At 58.6% G+C, this 24428-nt stretch overlaps 1 protein-coding gene across 2 annotated transcripts; it reads right to left on the bottom strand.

Annotated features, from left to right (window-relative positions):
• Nucleotides 1–143: 143 nt before the first annotated feature.
• Nucleotides 144–24037, bottom strand: ERBB2 (erb-b2 receptor tyrosine kinase 2). 2 transcript variants are annotated; one of them, XM_059670887.1, is made up of 27 exons: nt 23744–24037; nt 17525–17676; nt 16261–16474; nt 15370–15504; nt 14758–14826; nt 14457–14572; nt 14189–14330; nt 13537–13656; nt 13131–13257; nt 10674–10747; nt 10497–10587; nt 10115–10314; nt 9631–9763; nt 9457–9547; nt 8031–8191; nt 5766–5813; nt 4400–4538; nt 4200–4322; nt 3832–3930; nt 3372–3557; nt 3085–3240; nt 2921–2996; nt 2466–2612; nt 2026–2123; nt 1677–1865; nt 1152–1404; nt 144–1025 (listed from the first exon to the last, which is right to left on the bottom strand). In XM_059670887.1, the coding sequence occupies exons 1-27, from the start codon at nt 23814–23816 to the stop codon at nt 655–657; spliced, it is 3783 nt and encodes a 1260-aa protein (XP_059526870.1). In that variant the 5' UTR covers nt 23817–24037; the 3' UTR covers nt 144–654. The 2 variants fall into 2 exon arrangements, with proteins under 2 accessions (XP_059526870.1, XP_059526871.1); XM_059670888.1 differs by lacking the exon at nt 17525–17676 and having other exon boundaries at nt 23744–24036.
• Nucleotides 24038–24428: the final 391 nt, after the last annotated feature.

Below are 24428 nucleotides of genomic sequence, written 5' to 3'. Positions count from 1 at the left end.
GTGCCCAGCTGTTTTCCAAAATGTATTTGCAGATGGAGACAGTGGGTGTGGAGAAAGGACATCCCCAACCCCAGGGACCACTCCCCCTTCCACAATACCCACTCTCCCCGAGTCCTTATTTTATCTTTTTTTTTTAAAAAAAAAACAAAACACACACAAAAAAAACACGTAAGTAAAAACAAATCAAAGAAAGCACTCTGTACAAGGACTAGACCCGGGCACCGCTGCTATTCCCCTCTTCCTGGGGGCAGCGCTAGGACTCAGAGACAGTCTCTGAATGGACTGCTCTTGCCCTCGACACTCCTTTGGGGCCTCTTGCCCTCCTAGGCCCAGCTCCCCTGAGTCCTTCAGTGCCGGGGGTGTGGGAGGAGACAGCCAGGCTGGGCTGCTCCCTCAGGTGAGGAGACTGTGGCTGTGGCATCCATTGGGCCCCAGAGTCTGCTGGGACAGGGCTCCTTCCAACCAGGCTGAGCTCCTCTGAGCCATCTGGGAACTGGGAGAGGAAAGAAGGTGCCTGGCATGGCGGGCTCCACTGATACGGTCCAGGGGCCCTTCCCCACGTTGTCCTGACACAGGGTCCGACACAGGCCGGAAGTCAGGCCTCCCCCACTCCCCGCGGGTTCAGCAGGGTCTAAGCAGACTTGGCCTTTTGGCTCACACTGGCGCATCCAGGCCCAGGTACTCGGGGTTCTCTGCCGTAGGGGTCCCTTCAAAGGTGCTGGGCAGAGAGCCACGCTCGGCTGGGTCCTGGTCCCAGTAATAGAGGTTGTCAAAGGCTGGACTGAAGGCGGGAGGAGGGTGGGGCTGAGGGGCAGCCCTGCCGCGGGGTGCCAGGTACTCAGGGTTCTCCACGGCACCCCCAAAGGCGAAAACGTCTTTGACAACCCCGTTCTTCCCAGGGGACAGAGTCTTGGGGGAGAGAGTCTTGGGCTTTTCCAGAGTGGCACTGGCAGATCGAGGAGGCGGCAGGGGGCCCTCTAAGGGTGAGGGGGGCTTCAGGCGGACCTCTGGCTGGTTCACGTATTCTGAAAGGGCAAGAGGGGGGGTTTGTTAGGGAAAGAAACCCATGTGTCTCAGCTACTAACACAGCCCCCACGGTGGGTCCCCCCCCCCCCCACTTCCCAACCTCAGCTCAGGCCTGGATGCCATACCTGGCTGGGGACTGCAGGTCGCAGGGGCAACGTAGCCATCAGTCTCAGGGGGCAGGGGCACTGTGGGGTCCTCACTGTACCGCTGTAGAGGGCTGGGGTCATGTGGGGAGAGGCTCTGCAGCCCCTTGGCCGCCCCCATTCCCAAGTCGCTCTCAAACACATCAGAGCCCGCCCCCTCGGAGGGCGCCAGTGGAGATTTCGGGGGCTCCTCCTCAGGGGGCTCCAGCCCCAGTGTCAGTTCACCACCGCCACTCTGGGGACAAGAGAGAAGGTCATGATGGTGGGGTCATTCATAGATTTGAGATGGAGACTCCACAGGGTCACAGGAAGGAAATAGAGGTCCCCTTTGGGGTATGGCACGGTCACCATGGGGAGAGTGGGGACATGGGTTGGAAGGCAGCAGGAATCCTTAGGGAAAATGGGATCTCCATGAGGCAGTGGTTGGGGGGGCGGACATCGAAGAAAGGGACCTAGTGCATTAGGAGAGGTAACCACACCCACCAGAGTGTGACCAAGGGCACTGACCCTGGTGGATGAGCTGCGATGCCTGCGGTGGGCCGTGCCCCCCGCACCCGGGGCAGGGTCTGGGCAGAAGAAGCCTTGCTGGGGTACCAGGTACTCCTCGGCGTCCACCAGGTCCCCCATGTCGTCATCCTCCAGCAGCGATCGGTAGAAGGTGCTGTCCAAGGGGCTGGCGGGGCCCAAGTCCTCGTTCTGGGGAGGAGGGAGACAGCGTGGCAGCCTCTCCCCAGCCCAGTGCCCGGCCTCCCGGGGAAGGCTGGCTCAGGGAGGTGCTGTGCAGGAGGCACGATGAGTCAGGCAAGGGGCCGGGCTGGGAGGCCTGGGACCAGGGAGGTGGTGGGTGGTCCGGTACCTGGATAACCACGAAGCGCTGGGGGTCCCTGGCCATGCGGGAGAATTCGGTCACCAACTCCCGGAACCGGGGCCGGCATTCAGAGTCAATCATCCAACCTGGGAGCGGGAGGAGGCTCAGCATCTCAGTCCCAGGGGCAGTGGGTGTGCGGCCCCGCCCCTCCCTCTCCAAGCTTGTGTAGTGATTCCAGTCCAAAGCTCTTAGGTGGTAGAGACGAGGTACCAGAAGCTTTGAGAATCTCGGTAAGTTTGCCCTTTTGATTTGCGTCTAAGTCTCTTTCTAGCTGGTCCCTGGAGCGTCCCTGGACTGGTATGTGAAAGGGAAGCGAGACCCTGTGGAGGTTCCTGTAACCATGCGGGGCCTCTGGGTCACATGCATTCTGGCTTGGCCCCCTTCCACGTTCCCTGGAGACCCTCTACCCAGAACCTCCCGCCACGCACATTTGACCATGATCATGTAGACATCGATGGTGCAGATGGGCGGCTGGGGCAGCCGTTCCCCCTTCTCCAGCAGGTCAGGGATCTCCCGGGCTGGGATCCCATCGTAAGGTTTGGCCCCAAAAGTCATCAGCTCCCACACAGTCACACCTAGGGCAGAGACAGGATGAGACGGGCAACAGGAGCTTTAGCGTCCGCGTCCCAGAGGCTCTGCCCAGGAGCCTGGCACCGTGGGGGAAGGAGGAGAGGGATGTGTTGCCAGAGGGCAGGAGCTACCTCTAGTCTTCCCCCACCCCTGGGACATGCACAGACCTAGAAGGTTGGAGCACTGCAGTCCTCCCTTCCAACCCACATTTATGCTGAGATGTCTCCGTTCACTCTCATCCTTTCACCAACATCCCACCATGGACAGAACCATGGCTCCTCGTCCACCCCGCCCAGTGCTGCCCCCCACGCACCGTAGCTCCACACATCACTCTGGTGGGTGAACCGTCGGCGGAGAATGGACTCCAGCGCCATCCACTTGATGGGCACCTGAGAGGGAAGAGAAGTCCTTGGACTAGGTGTGTTGGGGGTGGGCGGGGATTCTCGGAGCGCTCCCAGGGCCCAGACCCCACTCCACCTTGCCCCCATCTGCATGGTACTCCGTCTCGTCGATGTCCAGCAGCCGAGCCAGCCCAAAGTCTGTGATCTTGACGTGGTTGGGACTCTTGACCAGTACATTCCGGGCAGCCAGGTCCCTGTGTACAAGCCGCACTTCCTCCAAGTAGCTCATTCCCTGGGATTGGAGGCATCCTTGTTAACCAGGCTCTAGCCACACTCTCCCAGGAAACCTCCCCATCCCTGCCCTGCGTGGGGGCAGGCTTGCTCTCAGGGGCACCCATGGCGCCCAGACCCCCGGGTGCGTACCTTGGCAATCTGCACACACCAGTTCAGCAGGTCCTGGGAGCCCAGGCGCCCGCGGTGTTCGCGGACGTGGTCCAGGAGGCAGCCATAGGGCATGAGCTGTGTCACCAGCTGCACCGTGGAGGTCAAGCAGATGCCCAGGAGGCGCGACACATACGGGGAGCCCACGCCGGCCATCACATATGCTTCCTGGGGGCGAGGGTGCACACTGAGGGGGTGTGGGAGACCACGAACCCCAACCACCACGCGCCCCTCCTGAGGGCCAAGGTGTGACTGGGGACCCCCACTGGACCCGACCCCACCTGACGCCAACCAGAACCACAGCCCACAGGATGGGGAGGTGAAGAGTCCAGGTTTGGGGATAACACGTGTCTCCTTAAATCCCAGGGGAGAGGGAGCCCAGAGCCAGGCCTGCAACCAGGGGCCCTCCCTTGCTCCCGGCTGGGAGGGTGGAGGGACTTACATCCAAGATTTCTTTGTTGGCTTTGGGAGATGTGTTTTCCCTCAACACTTTGATGGCCACTGGGATCTTCACATTCTCCCCATCGGGGATCCAGATGCCCTGGGCAGAGAGCGGGGAATGTGAGCAGGAAACGGCCGGCCCAAGCAGGTCACTCCTGTGTTTCCCCACGCCTGGGCCAACCGCACAATTTACCAACAGCCTCAGTATCTAGCTCCACTCACCCATCCCTTTCCCCTGTTGCAGCCTCTATAACTGCCCTACCAAACATCGCTGTCCCGGCTCAGGGCTGCCTTCCCCAACAGAACCCTTGGCCACACCCCAATGCAGCCTCTGGGACCGCCCACCCCAACTTTGGCCCCACCCCTGACCTTGTAGACGGTGCCAAAAGCTCCGGATCCGAGCACCTTCACCTTCCTCAGCTCGGTCTCTTTGAGGATCCGCATCTGGGCCTGGTTGGGCATCGCCCCGCTAGGCGTCAGCGGCTCCACCAGCTGTGGGGAGAGGGTGAGCCTGCGTCAGTGCCTGGGGGGCTGGGCCGCAGACCCCAAGCAGGCAGGGAGGCCCTCACCTCCGTTTCCTGCAGCAGCCTCCGCATCGTGTACTTCCGGATCTTCTGCCGCCTTCTCCTGATCAGGACGCCGAGGACTGCCCCCACGACCATGACCAGCAGAATGCCCACCACGGCAGCAATGATGGACGTCACAGGGCTGCCGAGAAGGGCCAAGGTCAGGGATTGGGGAGCAGTCTTGGGGAGCAGGGCCGAAAGGGCCCCATGGAGGCGCAGGAAGGGCACTGGTGTTTGGAAGGGTGACCCACAGGCTTCTACCCTCTCTTCCCTGTTTTAAAACCTCCCTTGGCTCCCTGCTGCCTCCAGGATCAAGTCCAAACTCCTTGCTGGGTATTCAAAGCTCTCACCACCCACATCCCCACATTGTCTATGCTCTTACCCCTGGCGTAGCCCAGGATTCTCCAACTTCCTGACAAAAACCACCACGAGCTTGTTAAAATGCACAAGCCTGGAGCCCCGCCCCCAGAGAGCCTGACTGCGGGAATGGGGTGGGGGCCCAGGAATGTGCACCCAGTGACTGATGTTCCGGCCACACTTTCCACCCAGAGGTCACGGTTTTCCACGCCTCCCAGCCTCTGCCCGGACCACCACTTCTCTGTGGGATCACCGTCCAGACTCGGCCTGGAATCGCTGGCACCCCTGGGCACTGACTGTCCTCCTGGCCCCTCCCCTGCCTAGCCAGGGGCTGGCGCATTGCAGACTCTCGTGAACGCTTGCTTCCCAGACAAATGATTGCCTAGGACATACGCCAGTCTTCTCCCCAAAGCCCAGTCCAACCCTGTGGCCTGCTGGTGAGGGAGGCCCCGTGCCCTCCAGACCCAGCCTGAGCCCGACTCAGACTTCACGCTGTATCCCTCCTCTGTGCTGACTAACAGCGCACCACGCCAGGCCCTTCCAGGAAGCACAGCCTAGGTTTTTCCGACCCTTCCCCAGGACGCCACTTAAGCTGCTTTCCCCCTAAGGCAAGTGACGTACCTGCCCCTCTTTCAAGGCCTGGCTCAAATGCCACCTCCTCCTTGAAGCCCGCCTCCACCCCCTCCTCTCCCTCAGGGCTGCAGCTGCACCCTCTTCTCCATCGGCCTGGAGTCCCAGGGTCCCTTACGAGATGTCTAGCTACTCGAGGGTGGGAGGTACTGGGAACCTGTGCCATCTTTTCCCTGTTCCCCAGGCCACAAGCATCCTGAGCAGGTCCTCCATCCACTTGTTGAAACGAATTGGAAGGAGGACCCACAGTGGAAGAGTGGGCAGGAAAGTGACCTGTGTCATGTCAGGAGGCCCCCTCCCCTCCTTCGTTCAGCAGTGACCACCCAGGGGCCGGTGGGGGACGGGGGAGCAACCAGGGGCATGTCCTGGGGACCAAGCTGACCTGGCTCTCTGCTCGGCGGGGCAGCCCTTCTCATCCAGGTCCACACAGCTGCAGGAGAGAGAGGCCTGTCAACAGGGCTGGCACCACCTCCTGGGCTCCCTCTGGCCTCCCAGCAACCCCGGGGGTAGGTGTGGCTGCCTGGTTATCCCCGCTGGACAAAGGCAGAAACTGGGCTCAAGGTCATGGGTGATCTTCCTACCACCCCACAAGGGAGTCCCGTCCAGCCGGGGAGCCCCCTGCCCCCGTCCTCCTGCACCTCCCGTCCTCCTGCACCTGCCCTGTGGGGGCCCCCAAAGGAGCACCGAGCCCCAAAGCCCAGCCATCCCCTCCCTGAAAGGCCAGGGCAGCGAACCGGCCCCACGTCTGCAGGACAGTCTGTGACGCAGCAGCCCCCTCTCAGGGTGTGCCCTAAAGATGCCAACACCAGGGGGCATGCCCAAGATGTTCACTTGTACAAGGAGCTCCCGTGCAATAAACTTCCAAAAAATGAAAATAAAAGGCCCTGGCCGGGTAGCTCGGTTGTTCAGAGTGTCCCCCGAGACACCAAGGTTGTAGGTTTCATTCCCATCAGGGCACATGCAGGAAGCAACCAGTGCATGGGTAACTCAGTGCAGCAACAACACTGATGTTTCTCTCTCTCTCCCTTCCTCTCTCTCTCTGAAAATCAATCAATAAATAAAAATTTAAAAATAAAAAAACGCCTAATCAATATCCCTCAAACAGGGACATGGTGAAATAATATATCCCAAGTCTGATCCCCTTCACAATGAAAAAGGCACACACACAAACCCACACTGGTTACATGTGAGTTGAAATTGCCTTTTCCTGGGCATTTCTGACCTACAAAAACGGCAATCTTCTATGACGCAGCCCAGCGTGTTTATGTGAATGGCGGAGGGAAGCCTGCAGGAGGCACACACCCCAGTGAATCCGGAGGCTCTCCCCAGGGAGGGGGGGGGGGGGCTGGCAGGGGCAGGGACCGAAAGGGCACGTGCGCTTTGCAGTGTTTATACTTCTGAATTGCTGAAAATGTTTGTCACAAGGATGCATCCACAGAATTCATGTGTAATTAAAGACAACTTGGGGGGGGGGGGGGCGGGGCAAATAGGGTAGATCACCGTGTTAGGACATGAAAAAACACTGCAAGATCCTGTCAAGTGAAAAAAAGCCATCTGCACCCTAGCTGGTTTGGCTCAGTGGATAGAGCGTCGGCCTGGGGACTGAAGGGTCCCAGGTTTAATTCCAGTCAAGGGCATGTACCTTGGTTGCGGCACATCCCCAGTAGGGGGTGTGCAGGAGGCAGCTGATCAATGTTTCTCGCTCATCGATGTTTCTAGCTCTCTGTCCCTCTCCCTTCCTGTCTGTAAAAAATCAATAAAATATATATTTTTTAAAAAAGCCATTTGCAAACAATACGCATGATGTATGGTATACGACACCATTTTGGTGGGGAGAAAAAAAGGCTCTAGCTCAGTGGTTCTCAACCTATGGGTCGCGACCCCTTTGGTGGTCGTCTAAGACCATCGGAAAACACATATATAATTACGTATTGTTTTTGTGATTAATCACTATGCTTTAATTATGTTCAATTTGCAACAATGAAATTGGGGGTCACCAGAACATGAGGAACTGTATTAAAGGGTCACGGCATTAGGAAGGTTGAGAACCACTGCCTAGCTGGTTTGGCTCAGTGGATAGAGCGTCGGCCTGGCGACTGAAGGATCCGGGTTCGATTCTAGTCAAGGGCACATGCTCGGGTTGATGCAGGAGGCAGCCAATCAATGATTCTCTCTCATCATTGGTGTTTCTACTTCTCTCTCCCCTCTCCCTTCCTCTCTGAAATCAATAAAAATATATTTTAAAAATTTTTTATAAAAATAAGTTAGAATACAGATAAAAACAACTGGAGAACAGTAATATGCATACATATATGTAGCATGTTGTAATAATATACGTTAGAATGCACAGATAAAGACAACTGGAGAGTATAACATGTTAGAATAATATATATGTAAGCATGTGCCCAGATAAAAACTAGGGCAAAACACTGTAACTGATAAACAGTGGGGACAGAACTGCTAGCAACACTAGTTTATATTTTATGTTTTAATAAAAAATGTTAACCTGTTACTTTTGGGATCAGACAAAAAGGAGGTGAAAATGAAGCCTCAGGTTTTAGCAGAGCAGAGCTGCCCCCTTTGGTAATGCCGCAGAGGCTCCTGGGACAAAGCCCGCCTTTATGCAGAAAAGGGCCCCCAGACTCACGAGTGGGTGCAGTTGATGGGGCATGGCTGGCACGTGCCCTCCTCGTCGGGGAACTTCCAGATGGGCATGAAGGAGTGGTCAGTCTTCACGCCACTGGGGCACCGAGCCACACAGAGGGGGGCGTCCTTGTAGTGGGCGCAGGCCATGCACTGGTCGGCCTCCTGGGAAGGCAGGAAGGTCTGTGAGGGGCTGGGTGCAGGGTGAGGCGCCTGCGTCCCCTTTGAGCTGCCGACAGCCACTCAGCAGCACTTTTCACGCTGTTCCTGGGACAGCCTACACCTGCTGTGTCTACTGCCCCTGCTCTTCATCCAGGCCCGCCCACCTTCACCTCCCTCCTCACCTCACCCCCCACCCCCGCTTCAAAGCTTGATCCCTGAGCGGGGGGCTTCAGGAGAAGAACTGGAAACCAAGGGCGGGAGCTCACTGCTAAGGTCTAACAGGAAGTAGTAATAGTCACGAACATGTAGAAGCCTCTCGGTGCTCAGGCCGGGGCAAACCCTATTTTACTCAGTTCTTCCTGTCCCCTAAGGGAACGGGCACCATGTGACACTCGCTTTACACACGAGGTGGAAGCAGGCCCTGCACTTGAATCCAGGCAGCCTGATGCCGAAGCCCGCAAGTCTATCCAACCGCCTTGGCACAGTCACAGCCAAAACGCAGGCTTCCGCCCGGCCAGCGTGGCTCAGTGGTTGAGCGCCGACCCTGTGAACCTGGAGGTCATAGTTCGATTGCCAGTCAGGGCACATGGCCGGGTTGTGGGCTCAATCCCCAGTGCAGGACGTGCAGGAAGCGGCCGATTAATGATTCTCTCTCATCATTGATGTTTCTTTCTTTTTCTTTTCTTTTTTTATATTTTATTGATTTTTTTACAGAGAGAAAGGGAGAGGAATAGAGAGCTAGAAACATCAATGAGAGAGAAACATCGATCAGCTGCCTCCTGCACACTCCCCACTGGGGATGTGCCCGCAACCAAGGTAAATGCCCTTGACCGGAATTGAACCTGGGACCCTTGAGTCCGCAGGCTGACGCTCTATCCACTGAGCCAAACCGGTTAGGGCATCATTGATGTTTCTCTCTCTCCCTTTCCCTTCCTCTCTGAAGTCAATAAAAATATTTTTAAAAGAACGCAGGCTTCCCTGGGATCTCTGCACAGTCTGAAGGGTCTCAGGGTCCATCACACAACTCACAGTCTGCAGCATGGAGTCTCCTTCCACCCTCCTGCTGTTCCACCCTCCTGCTGTTCCACCCTCCTGCTGTTCCACCCTCCTGCTGTTCCACCCTCCTGCTGTTCCACCCTCCTGCTGTTCAGGTCTGAGCTCAGGGCTCTCTCCACAGATGTTTTACCAGACTTGGCCAAGTCCCTGGCAATCTGCCCCAACCCACCCTTGCTTCCCTCCACCCAGCTCTGAGCCCACCAGCACCTCACCGATCCTAAGCAGGTCACTGAGCCATTCTGGGGCTGGCACTCGGGGTGGCAAGGCAGACAGTACCTGTCCTTCACATACTCCCTGGGGAGCCTGTGAGAGGGGATGGCAGGTGAGGGGGTCTGGAAGGAGCCCCCGTGCACCCCTCCGCCCTCCCCCTGCTCCGCCCCGCATACCCCTGCAGTACTCGGCACTCCTCCACGCACTCCTGGCCCCGAAGGAACTGGCTGCAGTTGACGCACTGGGTGGGCCCCGGACCCCAGCAGTGCCCGTGGGCGCACAGCGGGTAGCAGGCCAGGCCCTCACCCACTGCAGTGAGAGGAAGGAGTCAGAGGGGACCCTTAGGGAGGCTCAGGCCCAAGTGAAGCAGGGGAAGAGGCTGTGGGTGTGGCTTTGGGTGGGAACAGGGCCTGGGCAATGCAGGGAGAGAGACGAGTTCTGAGGTCCCAGGAAGAGAGAGGAAAGGGGGGAGGGGGATGCCGAGGCAGTGAGGCAGGGCTCAGCTAGAAGCCATGCCAAGGGGTCAAGCCGGCCAGAGCTGTGTCAAGGGTGGCGCCCCGGGGGCGGGCAGTCTGCACGAGTCCCAGGTTGCTGCTGGGAGGGCCCCGGGCACGGTGTGCTGGCAGACGGGAGCGGGCAGCGCTGGGCTCCCTGTCTTACCACACTCATCTTCTGGCCGGTTGGCACTGTGGAGCAGGGCCTGGTGAGGGTTCCGGAAGAGCTGGTCCCAGGGCACCGTGTGGACAAAGCAGAGGTGGGCGTTGCGGTGGATGAGGGCCAGCCCACTGCCCAGTTCCCGCAGCGAGCGCAGCCCCAGCCATCGGATGCCCAGTCCTTGCAGGGTCAGGGAGTAGGCGCCGCTGTGGGAGAAGAGTGTCAGCTGCAGGGTGGGCAGCCCTCACTGGCCCCTCCCCCGTCAGCAAGGGCTGCCTCACCTGCTTTCCCCATAGAAAGGCTGCCACCGGAGCCCCTGGGGAGCAGGACGCCCCACATGCCCACGTGCCTCCCAGCCCCCCTCCAGCCCCCTCCTCCAGGTGCTCACTCGTGCAGAACGCGTCCCCGGATCACTTGCAGGTTCTGGAAGACACTGAGGTCAGGCATGCTGTCTGGCCACGCCGATATGTACAGGTAACCTGCAGGCACAGAGGGAGGCTAGGGTGCGGGGACAGGATGGCGCCCCCCCGGCCCCTTCCGAGCAGGACGCAGGGGCAGAGCTCACCTGTGATCTCCTCCAAGGTCTCAAACACTCTGAGCTGCTCAGGCTCTAGGGGGGCAGTGTTGGAGGCGGGGTTCCTAGAAGAAAGATGAGAGGAGTGAGCAGGGCCCGGAGGGAGCGAGCACAACCCCAGGGCCGGCCCTGCCGCCCTCTCCCCGCTCCCCTCTATTAATAACCGCACTTAAACCCTTTGCTCAAGCCCGGCTGTTCCCATCTTGAGCTACAAAGCCCAGGCCGTAGTTTGGCAGGACCCATCAACACAGTATTTATATCCTTTGATCTAGAAATTCTGCTTCTAGGAATGTGGCCTGGAGGGACACGGCCCCTGAGGCCCGTACAAGGCAGAACTGTTTGTAAGAGCAAAAATTGGAAACAGCCCTGGCTGGTCTGGCCCACTGGATAGAGCGTCGGCCTGGGGACTGAAGGGTCCCAGGCTCGATTCTGGTCAAGGGCATGTACCTTGGTTGCGGGCACATCCCAGTAGGGGGTGTGCAGGAGGCAGCTGATCGATGCTTCTCTCTCATCGATGTTTCTAACTCTCTATCCATCTCCCTTCCTCTCTGTAAAAAAATCAATAAAATATATTTTTAAAAAAATTGGAAACAACCTAAGCACCCATCGGTAAGTAGGGGAGCTGGTAAATATAATCCTGATCTCTCCAGACTACAGACAAAAAGCTAACACCCAGGAGTTCTCAGTGGGTGCCAGGCACTGTTCTAAGAGCTTGTGCATATTAACTCAGTCACACTTTACAACCACTTCATGAGGTTGGAACTACTTGTGCCCCCATTTTTTACAGAGGAAGGGAGAGAGATAGAGAGTTAGAAACATCAATCAGCTGCCTCCTGCACACCTCCCACTGGGGATGTGCCCGCAACCCAGGTACATGCCCTTGACCGGAATCGAACCTGGGACCTTTCAGTCCACAGGCTGACGCTCTAGCCACTGAGCCAAACCGGTTGGAGCCCTTGTGCCCCCATTTTAAAGATGAGGAAACGAAGGCCCAGTAAGGTCACATGCACAGTAAATGGTCGAGCCAGGTCTCAAACCCAGGCGGTCTGGCTCCCAGGCCTGGGCCCTTAGCTGCTACTCTTTGCTGCTGCCACCTGCTCCATAGCTGTCGAAGGAATGAGGCAGAACCGCCACGACCAGCTCCCTAAAGGAAGGAGCAGACAATACCCAAGGTATGCTCCAGCTCCATTTACCTAAACCAGTGGTCGGCAAACCGCGGCTCGCGAGCCACATGCGGCTTCTTTGGCCCCTTGAGTGTGGCTCTTCCACAAAATACCACGTGCGGGCGCGCATGTACAGTGCGATTGAAACTTCGTGGCCCATGCACAGAAGTCGGTATTTTGTGGAAGAGCCGCACTCCAGGGGCCAAAGAGCCGCATGTGGCTCGCGAGCCGCAGTTTGCCGACCACTCACCTAAACCAACCCCCTCCCTCCCCAGCAGAACTACTGAAACGATGTTTCTGGTCCTGGCCAGGCAGCTCAGCAGGTTAGCATGGTTCCCATACACCAGGGCTGCGGGTTTGATCCCGTCAGGCCACATGCAAGAACAACCAATGAATGTATGGAACGACATATTGACTTTGGCTCTCTCCCTTCCTCTCTCTCTGTCTAAAAATCAATAAACTTAAAAAACCTGACACTATGTTTCTCCGTGTGTCTATGTGCAGATAATGGTCTAGAAGACACACAACCCGTTAGCAGTCTCCCCTCTGGAAGGGGCAGTAAAGGTGGAAGAAGTGCTGAAAGGAATCTTCTCTTTTTTATTGAAATATAATTCACATATAATAACATGCACAGACTTTTACTAGGCAATTTGATGAGTTTTGACAAATGCATTCATTCAAGACTCCACCAAGACACAGAACATTCCCATCATCCCAGAAATTTCCTTCCTGTCACTTTCCAGTCCTCCCACCCCCCACCCCCCACCACCATCCCAGGACAACGCTGTTCTGACTGCTATCACCAGGGTGGTCTGGCCGGTCTGGAACTTCACATAAGGGGAATCACAGTGTGGACTTTCTTGTCTGGCTAATTTCCCTTAAGATAATGTTCTTGAGAACATGTATGTGATCAGTGTGTTTCTTTTTGTTGCTGAGAACTTCATTGTATGGACAGACCATCATCTACTTGTTCACCTACTGATACACATATGTGTTATTTCCAGGTTGGGACGCAGGAGATAAAGCTGCTATGAACTCAAGGAGAATGTAACTTGACCTGGATGGCTTGACCGCCACACAAGTGCACGCTCACGGATAACGTGTCATTTATGGAAATAACACCCCTCCCGGGAGTCCCCACTCTCTCTGAATTCCAGACCTCCCACCTCTGGCTCCTGCCCCCCCTCCCCCACCAGATGCTGCCACTCCTGGGTCTTCAGGAATCGGTGACTGCCCCGATACTGTCTGCGACCATTGTGCCCGCCCTTAATCGGAGCATCCTTACCCCTCAAAGCTCTCTGGCAGAAACGCCAGGCTCCCAAAGATCTTCTTGCAGCCGGCAAACTCCTGGATATTGGCACTGGTGACTGCCCTCGCCTCCCGCAGGTGTTCCATGCCCAGCCCATAGCACACTGTGGGAGTGGGCAGGTGAGGGGGCCATGTCAGCCCCACATGGAGCACCAGGAACTCAGACTCCTGGGTCCTGTCCACAGTCCCCCCTTAGGGACTCATGCCCTCTCCCCACACTGGCAAGATATGGGGGAGCTTGTGGGACTGATCTGGGGGGGGGGGCAGGGCATGGAGACAGTGGGAGACAAGGACTGAGTCCCAGGAGGGTCGACACTGGGCGAGGCCAGACAGGGTGTGCAGAGCGCCAGGAACCACAGCATGGTTTGGGAGGCGGCGGGTACCTCGGGCACAGGGCTTGCTGCACTTCTCACAGCGCTGTGTTCCGTCCTCAGCTGTCACCTCTTGGTTGTTCAGGGGACAGACCAGGGTGCAGGATCCCACGTCCGTTGACAGGTAGTTGTCTGAGGAGACCAGGATTATGTGTCCATGCGCCCCAGCCCCTCACACCGTGAGCAATGTCACAAAAAGAGTGACAGCAGCCAGGACTGAAAGGCCCTCCGGCAGGCCTGAGCACTTACCACTCGCGTACCCGCACAACAAACCTATGCGGGAGGCACGGTGAGACCCCCATTTTGCCAAAAGGGAAGCCAGAGCACGATTTGATGTAAATTACTCAAGGTCATTGCGCCAGTGAGTGGAGGAGCCAGGACTTGAACTCCTTCAAACTTCATAACCACCTTAGGAGGTTGGGGCTATTATTTACCCATTTTAGAGATGAGGAAACTGAGACACAGTAGGGGCACATGACCAGTCGGTGCTCTGGCTCCCAAGACTGAGCTCTTAGCTTCTACTCTCTCTGCTGCCCCACAGCTGTTGGAAGAACGAGGCAGCTCCCCAAAGCAAGGGGCAGACAGCACTCACCACAGGCCCCCACTTACGTAAACCAACCTCCCCAGCAACATCACTGAGACCCTGCTTCTCCGTGGCACTCACAGGGACAGGTGGTCACACAGCTGGCACCAAAGGTGTAGCGGCCCTCGGGGTTGGGCATGGACTCAAAGGTGTCCGTGTTGTAGGTGACCAGGGCTGGGCAGTGCAACTCACAGATGCCACTGTGGTTGAAGTGGAGGCAGGCCTGGGGGGACAGGCAGCTGGTGGTCACCGGGCTGCTTTCCCCTGATGTGCCAGGGGCAATAGGGCAGGACCAGGCAGGGTGCCCCTTCCCTAGCTCCCCCAGGGGTGGGGCCCAGGGGGCACATACCAGGCAGTCAGAGTGCTTGGGGCCCGTGCAGCCGGCAGCACACTGCTCGTGGCAGCAGTCGGTGGGCAGTGAGCCCTTGCAGCGGGCACAGCCGCTGGCACACAGAGTTCGAGTCACTGTCAGGCAGAGGGCAGGATGAGGGCTGGGTGGCCACCTGGACACCAGACCGCCACCAGCATCATCTTCTGGGGAAGAGTCCCTGCCCCAGGGGACACCCCTGAGGTCCGGTAACCCACCCCTCCCCACTTCACCTCTATTCCACCAGCCCGGCCCCCCGACTCCATGCCTCCCGGAGACTCACAGATCTGACAGTCCTTGGAACTCTCTCCCCAGCAGTGGGAAGGGCTGCAGGATGGAGAACAGGGTTTGCCTGGGGAGAGACAGAGAGACAGTGAGACCGGCCAGGAGGCAGCATGCACAGTGAGGGTGAGACCCAGGCGAGCCAAGGGGACCCCAAAAACGGAGACACAATCGAGAAGCAGAGGGAGCCTGGCCGGGTAGCTCAGTTGGTTAGAGCTTCCAATGTGCTAAGGTTTCGGGTTCGATTCCCGGTCAGGGCACATGCCCGGGTTGCAGGCTTAATCCTCAGTCGGGGGGTGGGGGTGGGGGGGGATGGGTGCAGGAGGCAGTTGACTGATGATGCTCTTTCCTCATTGATGTTTCTCTCTCTCCCTCTCCCTTCCTCTCTCTGAAATCAATTTAAAAAAATATTTTTTTAAAAATCAATAAATAAAAATTAAAAAAGAAACAAAGGGAGACAGAACAGAGGGCCACAGAGATGAAGAGATGGCAGGAGGCACCAAGAAAGAGGAAGTGGGTGGTGTTGGTGCAGGGTTGGGGGATGTAAGCAGGATTTGGCGGAGGGGGGGCGGGCTGAGGAGGAGGAGGCTGCAGGCGGGGAGGAGCGGCTTACAGGCGCGCGAGCGGTTGGTGTCTATCTGCAGGAGGGCCAGCCGGTTGTTCTTGTGGAAGATGTCCGTCCACAGGACCGTGTCCTGGTGGCAGAGCTGTGGGTTCCGCTGCATCAACACCCCTCCCTTCAGGATCTCTGTGGGATGGACAACAACCAGGCATCTGTCTGTCAGCTTCTGCTCCCGCCCCCCGCCTTCTGAAACACACCCCAGATCCCCCGGGGACAGAGAGGACACCCTCAGCATCTTTGAGCCCGACCAGTGCCATCCCCCGCCCCGCCGCCCCCACATACACGAAGAACAGACTGAGGTCCGGGAGGAGGGAGATGTCCGTGTCCAGGTCCAGATGCCCAGGGACTCTCCCTCCTCCTCCCGCCCCTGCTCTGTGCTTGGTGTAAAAAGCCGGACTCTGGAGTCTGAAACCCCGCCTCACCACCAACTAGCTGCGCAACCTCGAGCAAGTCACCTATCCTCCGTCAACCTGTTTTCTCATCTGTAAAGTGAGAACACCGTGAACGCTGCCTGGCGAGATGGCGGCCTGACTGAAATAGAGTCACTGCACGCACAGCCCCTGGCACGCAGGGCTTGGGCCACTGTCAGCCCCAGGGCTACCGTATACAGTGACACAGGCTGTTCCCCACACACGCGCTCTCAGCCAAGGAGTGGGCAAGACCCACCCAGCATCCTCCTGTCAAGCTGCGTGGGCGGGACAAGCTGCGACTTGCCGGGACGAAGGGAAATCTTTTTTTTATTCTTCACAAGGACACCTTTCCTAGCGCCACCTGCACCCACCCAGAGGGGATGCAAGTTCCAGGCCACCCCACGCCTCCTGGCTAGCAGCGGCCCCGGCCAGCTCTCCATCACCAGGCGATGTCAAGGGTGACGGTGACCACCTGTGAGGCTTCGAAGCTGCAGCTCCCGCAGCCCTCCTGGGGAGGCCCCGGCGACAGGGGCGGCGCTGTCCTGCTGGTCTCCGTTGTCCAGCACGGCCAGGGCGTAGCTGTCCTGAAAGAGCTGGGTGCCTCGGATGACTCGCAGCCGCTGCAGCGGGACCTGTGTCACCTGGCTGTGAGCGATGAGCACGTAGCCCTGCACCTCCTGGATATCCTGGGAGGGCGCAAGGGAGGTTGGGGTTGAGGCAGGCCTGGGTCCTGGAACACTACCCCCCTCCAAGGCCTCCTCAGGGGTTACCCAGTGCGCGGGGACCTTGGGCAAGGCCCCTAGCCACTGAACGGTCCTGCTCTCTTCATGTGTAAAAATGGAAACCAAGGCCACTCCCCAAACCAGATTCCTGTAGATGAGGAAAGATAATGGTGGGGGAGCACTCGGTAAGCTGGGAGCAGATGCCCCACCCTCTCTGCATCTCAGTTTCTTCATCTATAAAAGGAAAGGCCTGGACGAGATGCCATCGGTGCATTGCATACCTGACCCCACTCCGGGGCACCATGGAAAAGGTTCAGCAGGCTGGTTTCCGCTCTCCTGCTCATGACCCTTTCACATACATTTCCCATTTTATCTACAAAATGGGGGCGTCAGAGCATGCCTACTGCTCCCCATATACAGATAAGAAAACTGAGGCCCAGAGCAGACAAGAACCTAGACCACATTCGCATGGTCTGTCAGTGGCAGAACTGGCCCTGACACCCACATTTCACACTACTCCGGTGGGAGAGGGACAGTGGCTGGGCAGTTGGACGGGGGGAGGTGATCGTGCTGGAAAGAGAGCAAGAATTTAGCAAAGGGCCTGGCCAGTGTGGTTCAGTGGTTGAGTGTCGACCTATGAACCCACAGGTCACGGTTCGATTCCTGGTCAAGGGCACATGCCCGGGTTGCAGGCTCGATTCCCAGGGTGGGGCGTGCAGGAGGCAGCCCATCAATGATTTGCTCTCATCACTGATGTTTCTATCGCTCTCTCCCTCTCCCTTCCTCTCTGAAATCAATAAAAAGATATTTTAAAAAAGAATTTAGCGAAGGAACAGATGCATTCCACCTAGAGATGTCCACGGCCAGCCACGCTACAGAGAAGGAATCAGCTGGTCTTGCAATAGAATGGAGAGGGGTCAGACATCAGAAAGGACTTCCTGCTGAGGAACCGCTAGCGAGGAAATCTAGGCCCAGCTGGCGGCAGGGACCGGCTGGGTTGCCCCTGGCTCTCACCTGTAGGAAGAAGAGGCTGGCATTGCCAGGCAGGTGGGTGAGCTCCAGATTACCCTGCACCACCTGACAGCCCTGGTAGAGGTGGCGGAGCATGTCCAGGTGGGTCTCGGGACTGGCTGGGAGCCGCAGCTTCATGTCTGTGCCGGTGCACACTGGCAGGAGGGAGGAGGCGGGTCAGAGGGCACCGTCCAGGGAGATGCTCCAACCCGGCTGCCTCCTCCACACTCACTCCCCAGAGTCATGCCCTTAGACAAGGACCCCCTCCTCCCATGTCCCTTGCACCTGCAGAAGCTGCAACAGCCAAAGAAAGTTTGCAAGTTTGGGAAGAGGAGGGCAGTCAGGGGAGAGGCTCCGTCTGACTCAGCCCATTCCAAGCCCTGCTGTGTAAGCCTTAGGGAGCTTGCCCTCCCAATCCGGGGGGCTGTTTGCAAAGAAAGCCTCTCTTTGTCCCGAAGCCACGACTCAGGGCCAAGGGGTAAAAAATCCCCCAACGGAGGTGCCGATGAATCACGAGCCCTCTGGATACCCCCTATCTCTCTCCCAAGCAAACAAACTCCGGGTATTCTCCCCAGCCCATTCCAATGCCACCCACGTGCCAGCCTCCTGGCAAGGGATACCCACCCCCACAATGCCACCCAGAAAGTGGGGAAGGAGGGTCAGCTGGAGTCATCGCGGGGGCATGGAGACCACCAGCGGCCTGGCCACCGCAGGGACCTCTAGAATTCCCCCAGGCAGAGACGAGGAGCGTCAGACCCCATCGATGGGCACCCGGACCCAGGCTGCAGATCCTGGGCCGGAATGATGCCTACTCTGAAGGCTCCTCCTCTGGTACCTCACCCTCGCCACCTCCTCAGGGCAAGACTCCAGAAGCAGCTGGCACAATCTCTGCCACGAAACTCCTGCCACAAGAGCACTACGTCAGCCCTGAGTACCTGCCCAGTGCCAACTATCAGCCAACTATCACGATGAGCTGCCCCCAGGCCTACCTGGACCCCAGCTGGGTGTCCCTGAAACCAGAAATGCCCATGGAGCCCAGAAACACAGGACGGGTAGACTACCCCTGGTGAGGGGGCGCTGGGGGCAGCAGCTGGCACCATGCCTGCCAGCAGGGGGGAGATTAAACTGTCCAGTTGAACTTGTTTTTCTGCTCTGGTGAGAAGATGAATCACCTGGTGCGTCTTGCCCAGGAGGGTGTGCCGGGGGGAGTGGGTGGAGGGCACCCCCAGGTACACAGGCCCACAGGTGCCTGAGCTGCCCGGAATTCCTGCTGGTCCCCACTCCACTTCCTACAGTCTACGTGCAGATTCAGGGGAACAGCACGGTGGCTGACCTCGAGGTCTGACACCAGGGCTCCTGCTCGCCCATCAACTCGGAGCTGGAGGTCAAATCCTGAGAGGGGCAGGTAACAATACCCCCGGCCTCCAGAAAGCTGGGGAAAGGCTGGTGGGGCAAGCCCCACCCTGCCCCCCATTGCTTCCTGGGCCTCCTAATAACCTCCAGAGTGCTCTCTGTTCCCACCCCTCTGGGCAGAGACAGAAGGAAGCAAACAGAGAGGAAGGGGGGAGCCCAGAAATAGAACCCAGGGTCCCTCCCCCCAAGCTCCCAAAAGAAACAGGAGCGGGGGTAGCAGGCCAGGCCCAAAATAACGCCCGCTGCCAGGACCTCCCCCAGTCTCCGCAGCTTCAGCTGCTTTGTAGTCACAGCTGTCTCCAGGCCCAGACCCCGAGGCCCTGGCCCAAGCCCGGGAAAGGGACCAGCAGCGCTGGGGCAGGGGCTGTCTCCACCCCCTGCAGCCCTGTGCGGCTTCCAAAGGACACCAGCTGTGGCAGCCAGGCAATAGGAAAACAACAACAATGGAAAGTGGGGGCAGCTGCATTAACTGAGGGCCTACTGTGTGCTCAGCAGGCACTGGGGGGGTGGGGGTGGGGGGGGAGCTTCATAACATCCTGCAGAGGCTGGGACTGAGACCTCTATTTTGCACAAAGGGAAACTGAGGCTGACCGGGGTTATTCTCCCAAGATGATGAAGCCTGTAGGGAGCAGGATTTGAACTCATGTCTGTGTGCCTTTAGAGTCTGCGTTTCTTCCACTCGGCCTAATTGCACACACAGATTAACCCCACCCCCCCCACACAAACGTAAATACACATCAATTCCACCGGTGCCACTGAAAAACATTACAGGTGCTGGGCAGGGCAGAGTTGCTGGGCTGGGCAGGAGCAGAGAGAGTAGCAGCCCCACCCGACTAGTGAATTTGTTTGTGGCTCATTTGAGTCTGATTAAGACTTTTTAAGTGTTGGCAACAGGTGGTAAACTAGGTGCCCTGAGACCCACTCCCAGGGAGCTGGAAGCTTGTGTGCTAATCCCGCATGCACACACCAACCTGACAGAAAGCCCAGAAGGCCTTCCTAGCACCTCCCTTACCGCCACCTCCCTCCCCTCCACCAGGACCCGTCCTCCTCTCCTACTCCCCTATCTCGTCACCAGCTCCCCACTCCTCAGTCCCCACCTTCAGCCCCCACTGATTTTCTTGGGGGAGGGGGAGGTCCTATTCCCTACAGGGGAGCTCTTTGTTTCCAGCACACCTGCCCCTTAGGAGCCACAATTAGGACAGGGCACACAGTGGGCACTGGGGGATGGATGGATGGATGGACGGATGGATGATGGATGGATGATGGACGGATGGGTAGATAAAGTCCAATCAAGAGTCTCCAAACCAAAAGGGACCAGTTGAGGTCACGGTGTTCATCCCACTGCTGAGAGGCTGGTCACGGTCCCTCTCACCTGTCCCTCCAAATAGACTTCAAAGGTCAGGGTTTGGTCCCAGTTCTGGGGGTGTCCTCAAGTGGGTTCTCTCCTCCCCACCAGCCTTCAGGCCCAGCTGCTTCTCTTGCTCTATACCAGCATGAAAGCCAATACTTCCTTTGGTTTCCATGAACACAACCTGCATTCCCAAAGCTCACCTCCCCGAGACCCACCAACCACACACCTGGCACATCAGGGGGCCTGGGCTCAGGGTCACCAGACCAGAACCCAGCTGGGCCGCTCACTCTGTGACCCTGAGCACATCCTGGGCCTCCAGGATAGAGGCCAAACCAGCTTCATCTCTGCGGCCAGCAGTGCCTGTGACTTAGTAGGCCCTCAGTGAATATTCACTGACCTGAACTTAGCTATAAGGAGGGAGTAATAAAACAATAACAGCCCTTCCCTTCTGCAGAGAAGTTACATGAGAAAATGAATCAAAAAGCAGTTTGTAAACATGACAAGGCTCGGTAAACAGAGCTGGGACAACACAAACATTGGCTATAACTCTCCTACTCCTTGAGAGAGAGCACACCCTTCCCCCCACCTCCACTCTCTTCTCAGGGGTAGACAGGAAAGGTGGCCTAGCAAAAGATGGGGGTGTCACCCCAGAGGGGCTTCCCAGAGGCAGAGGGCGGGCATCTTTTTCCAGATCATTCCAGCTACCCAGGGACAGGCATAACTATCTGGGCCCCACACCAGCTCTCCTAGCCCCTGCCTCACCCTGGCTCCTCTTGCTCCTAATGCAGCCGTCTCCTTCTCCGCAGCCCCGCCGGTCCCACTGGCCTCCACCCCACTCCAGCCCTCAGTCCCCTGCCATTCCAGGAGGGCGGGCCCAAGCAGAAGGCAGGCATGGGGTGGACAGGGAAAGATGACTCCTAAGCCAAGAGGGGACCTGGGGTGGGCGGGGGTGCCCGGTGCAGCCCCATTTTCGATAGCCTAGATAAGGAAGTCATTCGCCTGAATAACAGAGTAGCACCTCTACCCCAGTCTGGCCACCTGGCTTCCCCTGAGGCTTTGCTCAACTCCTTCCTGTTCAAGAGAGTAAGACTGATCAACTCTGAAGACCTCCTCATTAGAAGCCAAAAACGCCCTGGACATTACTGGGAGGCTGGGAAGCCGTGGATAAGTCGCTTCATCTCCCTGAACTTCCGTTTTCCCCTCCGTGCAGCCACTTCACAGGGCTGTCGCAGGGGTGGAGTGCACCTGTCCACGGATAAGAGCCCGGCATAGACGGAGCCAGCTGTGCATATTTGAGAAGTGAAGACAGGGAAGCTCCTATAGCAGAAGTGTGGGCCATTCCCCACCAAAAGAAAAGAAAGTGCTCTGTGTTCCGAATGTAACGTCTTCCCTTTTTGCATTTGAAGCCCTCTTTTCAATTGTTTTATTGTGAATATTGAAATGAGGTTACTTTCCCTAAGTATAGTCAAAAGAAGAAGGAGAGTGTTGGGAGAATCATACAGGGATCAAATATGAGCTCTGCAAGATAAAAAAAGAATGTGTTTGCTGCACCTTACAAAACCTGAACGCCAAGAGAGGGTCTCAGCAAAGTCCTGGGATTTCCCCATCTCCCCTCCCCCTCCACGCTCCTACCCTCAGTCCGGGGATGCCACAGGGGTGGCTAGAGGCAGCTGGGCGGCGTGCTACCATTTTAGCCATTCCCTGCACCGCACACCCAGCATCTCTCTCTGCACCACCCAGCAGTGCACCCTGAGGAGAGAGAAGACGGAAGGAGTCCCCAGTCATTGCAGAACCGACCCCTCAGATCCCAGCACAGCAGCAACCCAGCCGCTCCCCACCTGCCCAGCTCACAGGCCCCGGCGAGGACAGCCACTGGGCCTGACAGCCCAGCCTGGCCTCGCCCTTTTCAGCAGGAGGTCAGGGGTGAAGATGCCAGCCTGGGAAACAGGGAGGGAGGGAGGGATGGGCTCCAAGGAGAGGAGCCTTCGTCCAGGGAGAGAAGGCGGGGGCCACCTCCTGCACTGTTTACAGCAGCGCTGGCCCAGCACCTTCCTCGAGAGGGCAGAGTTCACCCCAGTCCCCAAGTCAGCAAAGAGAGACTTTGTGTTTAGCAACACAAAGCCCAGACACACACACACACAGACCACACAACTCCAGAGCACCCGGGCACAGAGGCCCCTCAGCTATCACAGCAAGGCTCTGTCGGAGGGGCCCTCCGGCAACAGGCAAGATGACACCCCCCCTTCTCCAGACGCAGGACCTGCTAAGACCACCCACCACTCCCAGAACCCCTCCTGTATCTCCCCTCCACCGGGTGATGGGGAGCGGGTCCCCCATGGCTCAAGGTAGACGGGCAGGGAAATGTGTGCTGGGGGTCGCACTGCCCCCCCCCCCCCAAGCCCAGTTTCCACCCGGAGGACGGGAATACCACAGGCCTTCTCTCCTGGGACGGGTCTGAGGATTAAAAGAGGGAACACACGCAAAACACCATGCTAGGGCCTGGCCCCGGGTGTAGGTCCAGGTTCAGTCGTTCTTGCAGACAGACAGACGGACAAGTGGGGCAGGGCACGGTGCTCCCCTATCGCCCCTCCCCGCACGCAGCACGAGGGAGGGCAGGACTCCCAGCCTCTGCACAGCCCACCTGGCCCCATCCCTGCGCCTCCCCTCACCAGGCGCCCGGTGTCCCTCGCGTTATGCCTCAGACCAGGACGCCCACCCGTGCTCTCCAAGTCACAGGGCACCGTCCCTGCGCTGGCCTCGAAGAAACGGATTCAAAACCCAGGTCTCGCCCTCCCCCAGCCCCACCCCCACCCCCAGCCCCAGCCCAGGCTCCAGCGCCAGGCGACTCCGCGGTCCGACCGGCCACCCTCTCCTCCGGGCTCTCGGGCTCTCGATGGACAGGCTGCTCTCCCCACCGCCCCCTCCACACCCAGGTCTCGCCTGAAGCCGGAGAAGCTAAACCCAGTCGTCCGAGGAGGGGCGGGAGGGGGGCGGCCAGGGCTGCAGGGACCCCCGAGGAATCCAGCCCAGGCCGGTCCGGAGGCGGAGGCTGCCAACTGGAGAGGCTTTGAGAAGCTCGAGGGGCTGGAGAGGAGGCGCGCACACACACACACACACACACACACGCACACACACACCCCGTGCAACACGCCCTTTGAGGGAAACTTTCTGAACCATTTCAGGGAACTTTTCTGACAAGTTCCCGGCGCGATCCCGGAGTCTGGAAAGCGCCGGTCTCCCGAATGGGGCAGCGAGAGGCGCCGCGGGGTAACTGCCCCCCCCATCCCCTTCTTTTGCCCCCTCCCCGCCGAGAGCTGGACAGTCCGAAACTTCGGGTCCGGGAGCTCGCACGGCCCCCTCCGCCCGTCTGCCCGGGGGTTTCGGGGGGGGGGTGTCCCAGGCTGCGGGGTCCCGTCGCGGCTCCCTGCCCTCCCCACCCCACCCCACCCCGGACTCACCTTGGGTGCCCGCGGCTCCGGGGGGCAGGAGGGCGAGGAGGAGCCCCCAGCGGCACCAGGCCGCCAGCTCCATTGTCCTCACCGCGGCTCGGGTCCCATGGCTCCGGCTGGACCAGGCTGGGGGCGCGGCGGGCGCAGGGGCCGGGAGCTCCGCGCCGAGAGGGCTCCCCGCGAAGGGGCGGGCAGCTGCCGGGGGGGCTCGGGTCGGCTCTCTGCGCGCGCGGAGGGGAATCTCAGCTCCACAACTTCATTCTCGCACTTCCTCGAGGCTGCCTCCTCCTCCCCCGCCTCCTCCTCCTGTGATTGGGAGCCGGCGCGCCCGGCGCCCCCCCACCCCCTCCAACCACATTCCTGCAAGTCCCTGGGAGTGGCCGCCGCGGCTTCACTTTCTCCCTCCGCGCAGGCCTGGGTGCGTCCCGCCCAGCGCCCGGGCGCCCGGTGCCGGCGGCCGTTCCCACCCGTGTCCGCGGAGAACCCCCCAAAAGCCGAGGAGGCGGTTGCGCCCCCTCCCCCGGGAGTCGGGGGCAAAGGCTTTAGGCTGCCCTCCGCGTTTAAGGCGCAGGTTTCACCCGTAAACATTCCTGGCGAGTTTGCAGCCTACTCCATCACATGCCCATTCGTTTTAATAGCAAATAATGGTTTTCCCACCCCATCCTTAAGGAGCATCGGTAGCCGGGGGTGGGGG

The sequence above is a fragment of the Myotis daubentonii genome, chromosome 16 (assembly GCF_963259705.1).
Source record: "Myotis daubentonii chromosome 16, mMyoDau2.1, whole genome shotgun sequence".
In the NCBI taxonomy this organism is placed as follows: Eukaryota; Metazoa; Chordata; class Mammalia; order Chiroptera; family Vespertilionidae; genus Myotis; species Myotis daubentonii.
The sequence above is the reverse complement of the archived record's forward strand: the minus strand, read 5'-3'. Positions and strand labels throughout refer to the sequence as shown.

Excerpts from the sequence above, each read along its gene's own strand:
- ERBB2 (XM_059670887.1), bottom strand. The coding sequence starts at position 23,816 with ATGGAGCTGGCGGCCTGGTGCCGCTGGGGGCTCCTCCTCGCCCTCCTG. Across the intron at positions 4,539-5,765 it reads CCCGCCGAGCAGAGAGCCAG|CCCTGTGACGTCCATCATTG; the intron begins GTCAGCTTGGTC and ends CCTTCTCGGCAG. Across the intron at positions 3,241-3,371 it reads GGTGTGTGCAGATTGCCAAG|GGAATGAGCTACTTGGAGGA; the intron begins GTACGCACCCGG and ends CTCCAATCCCAG.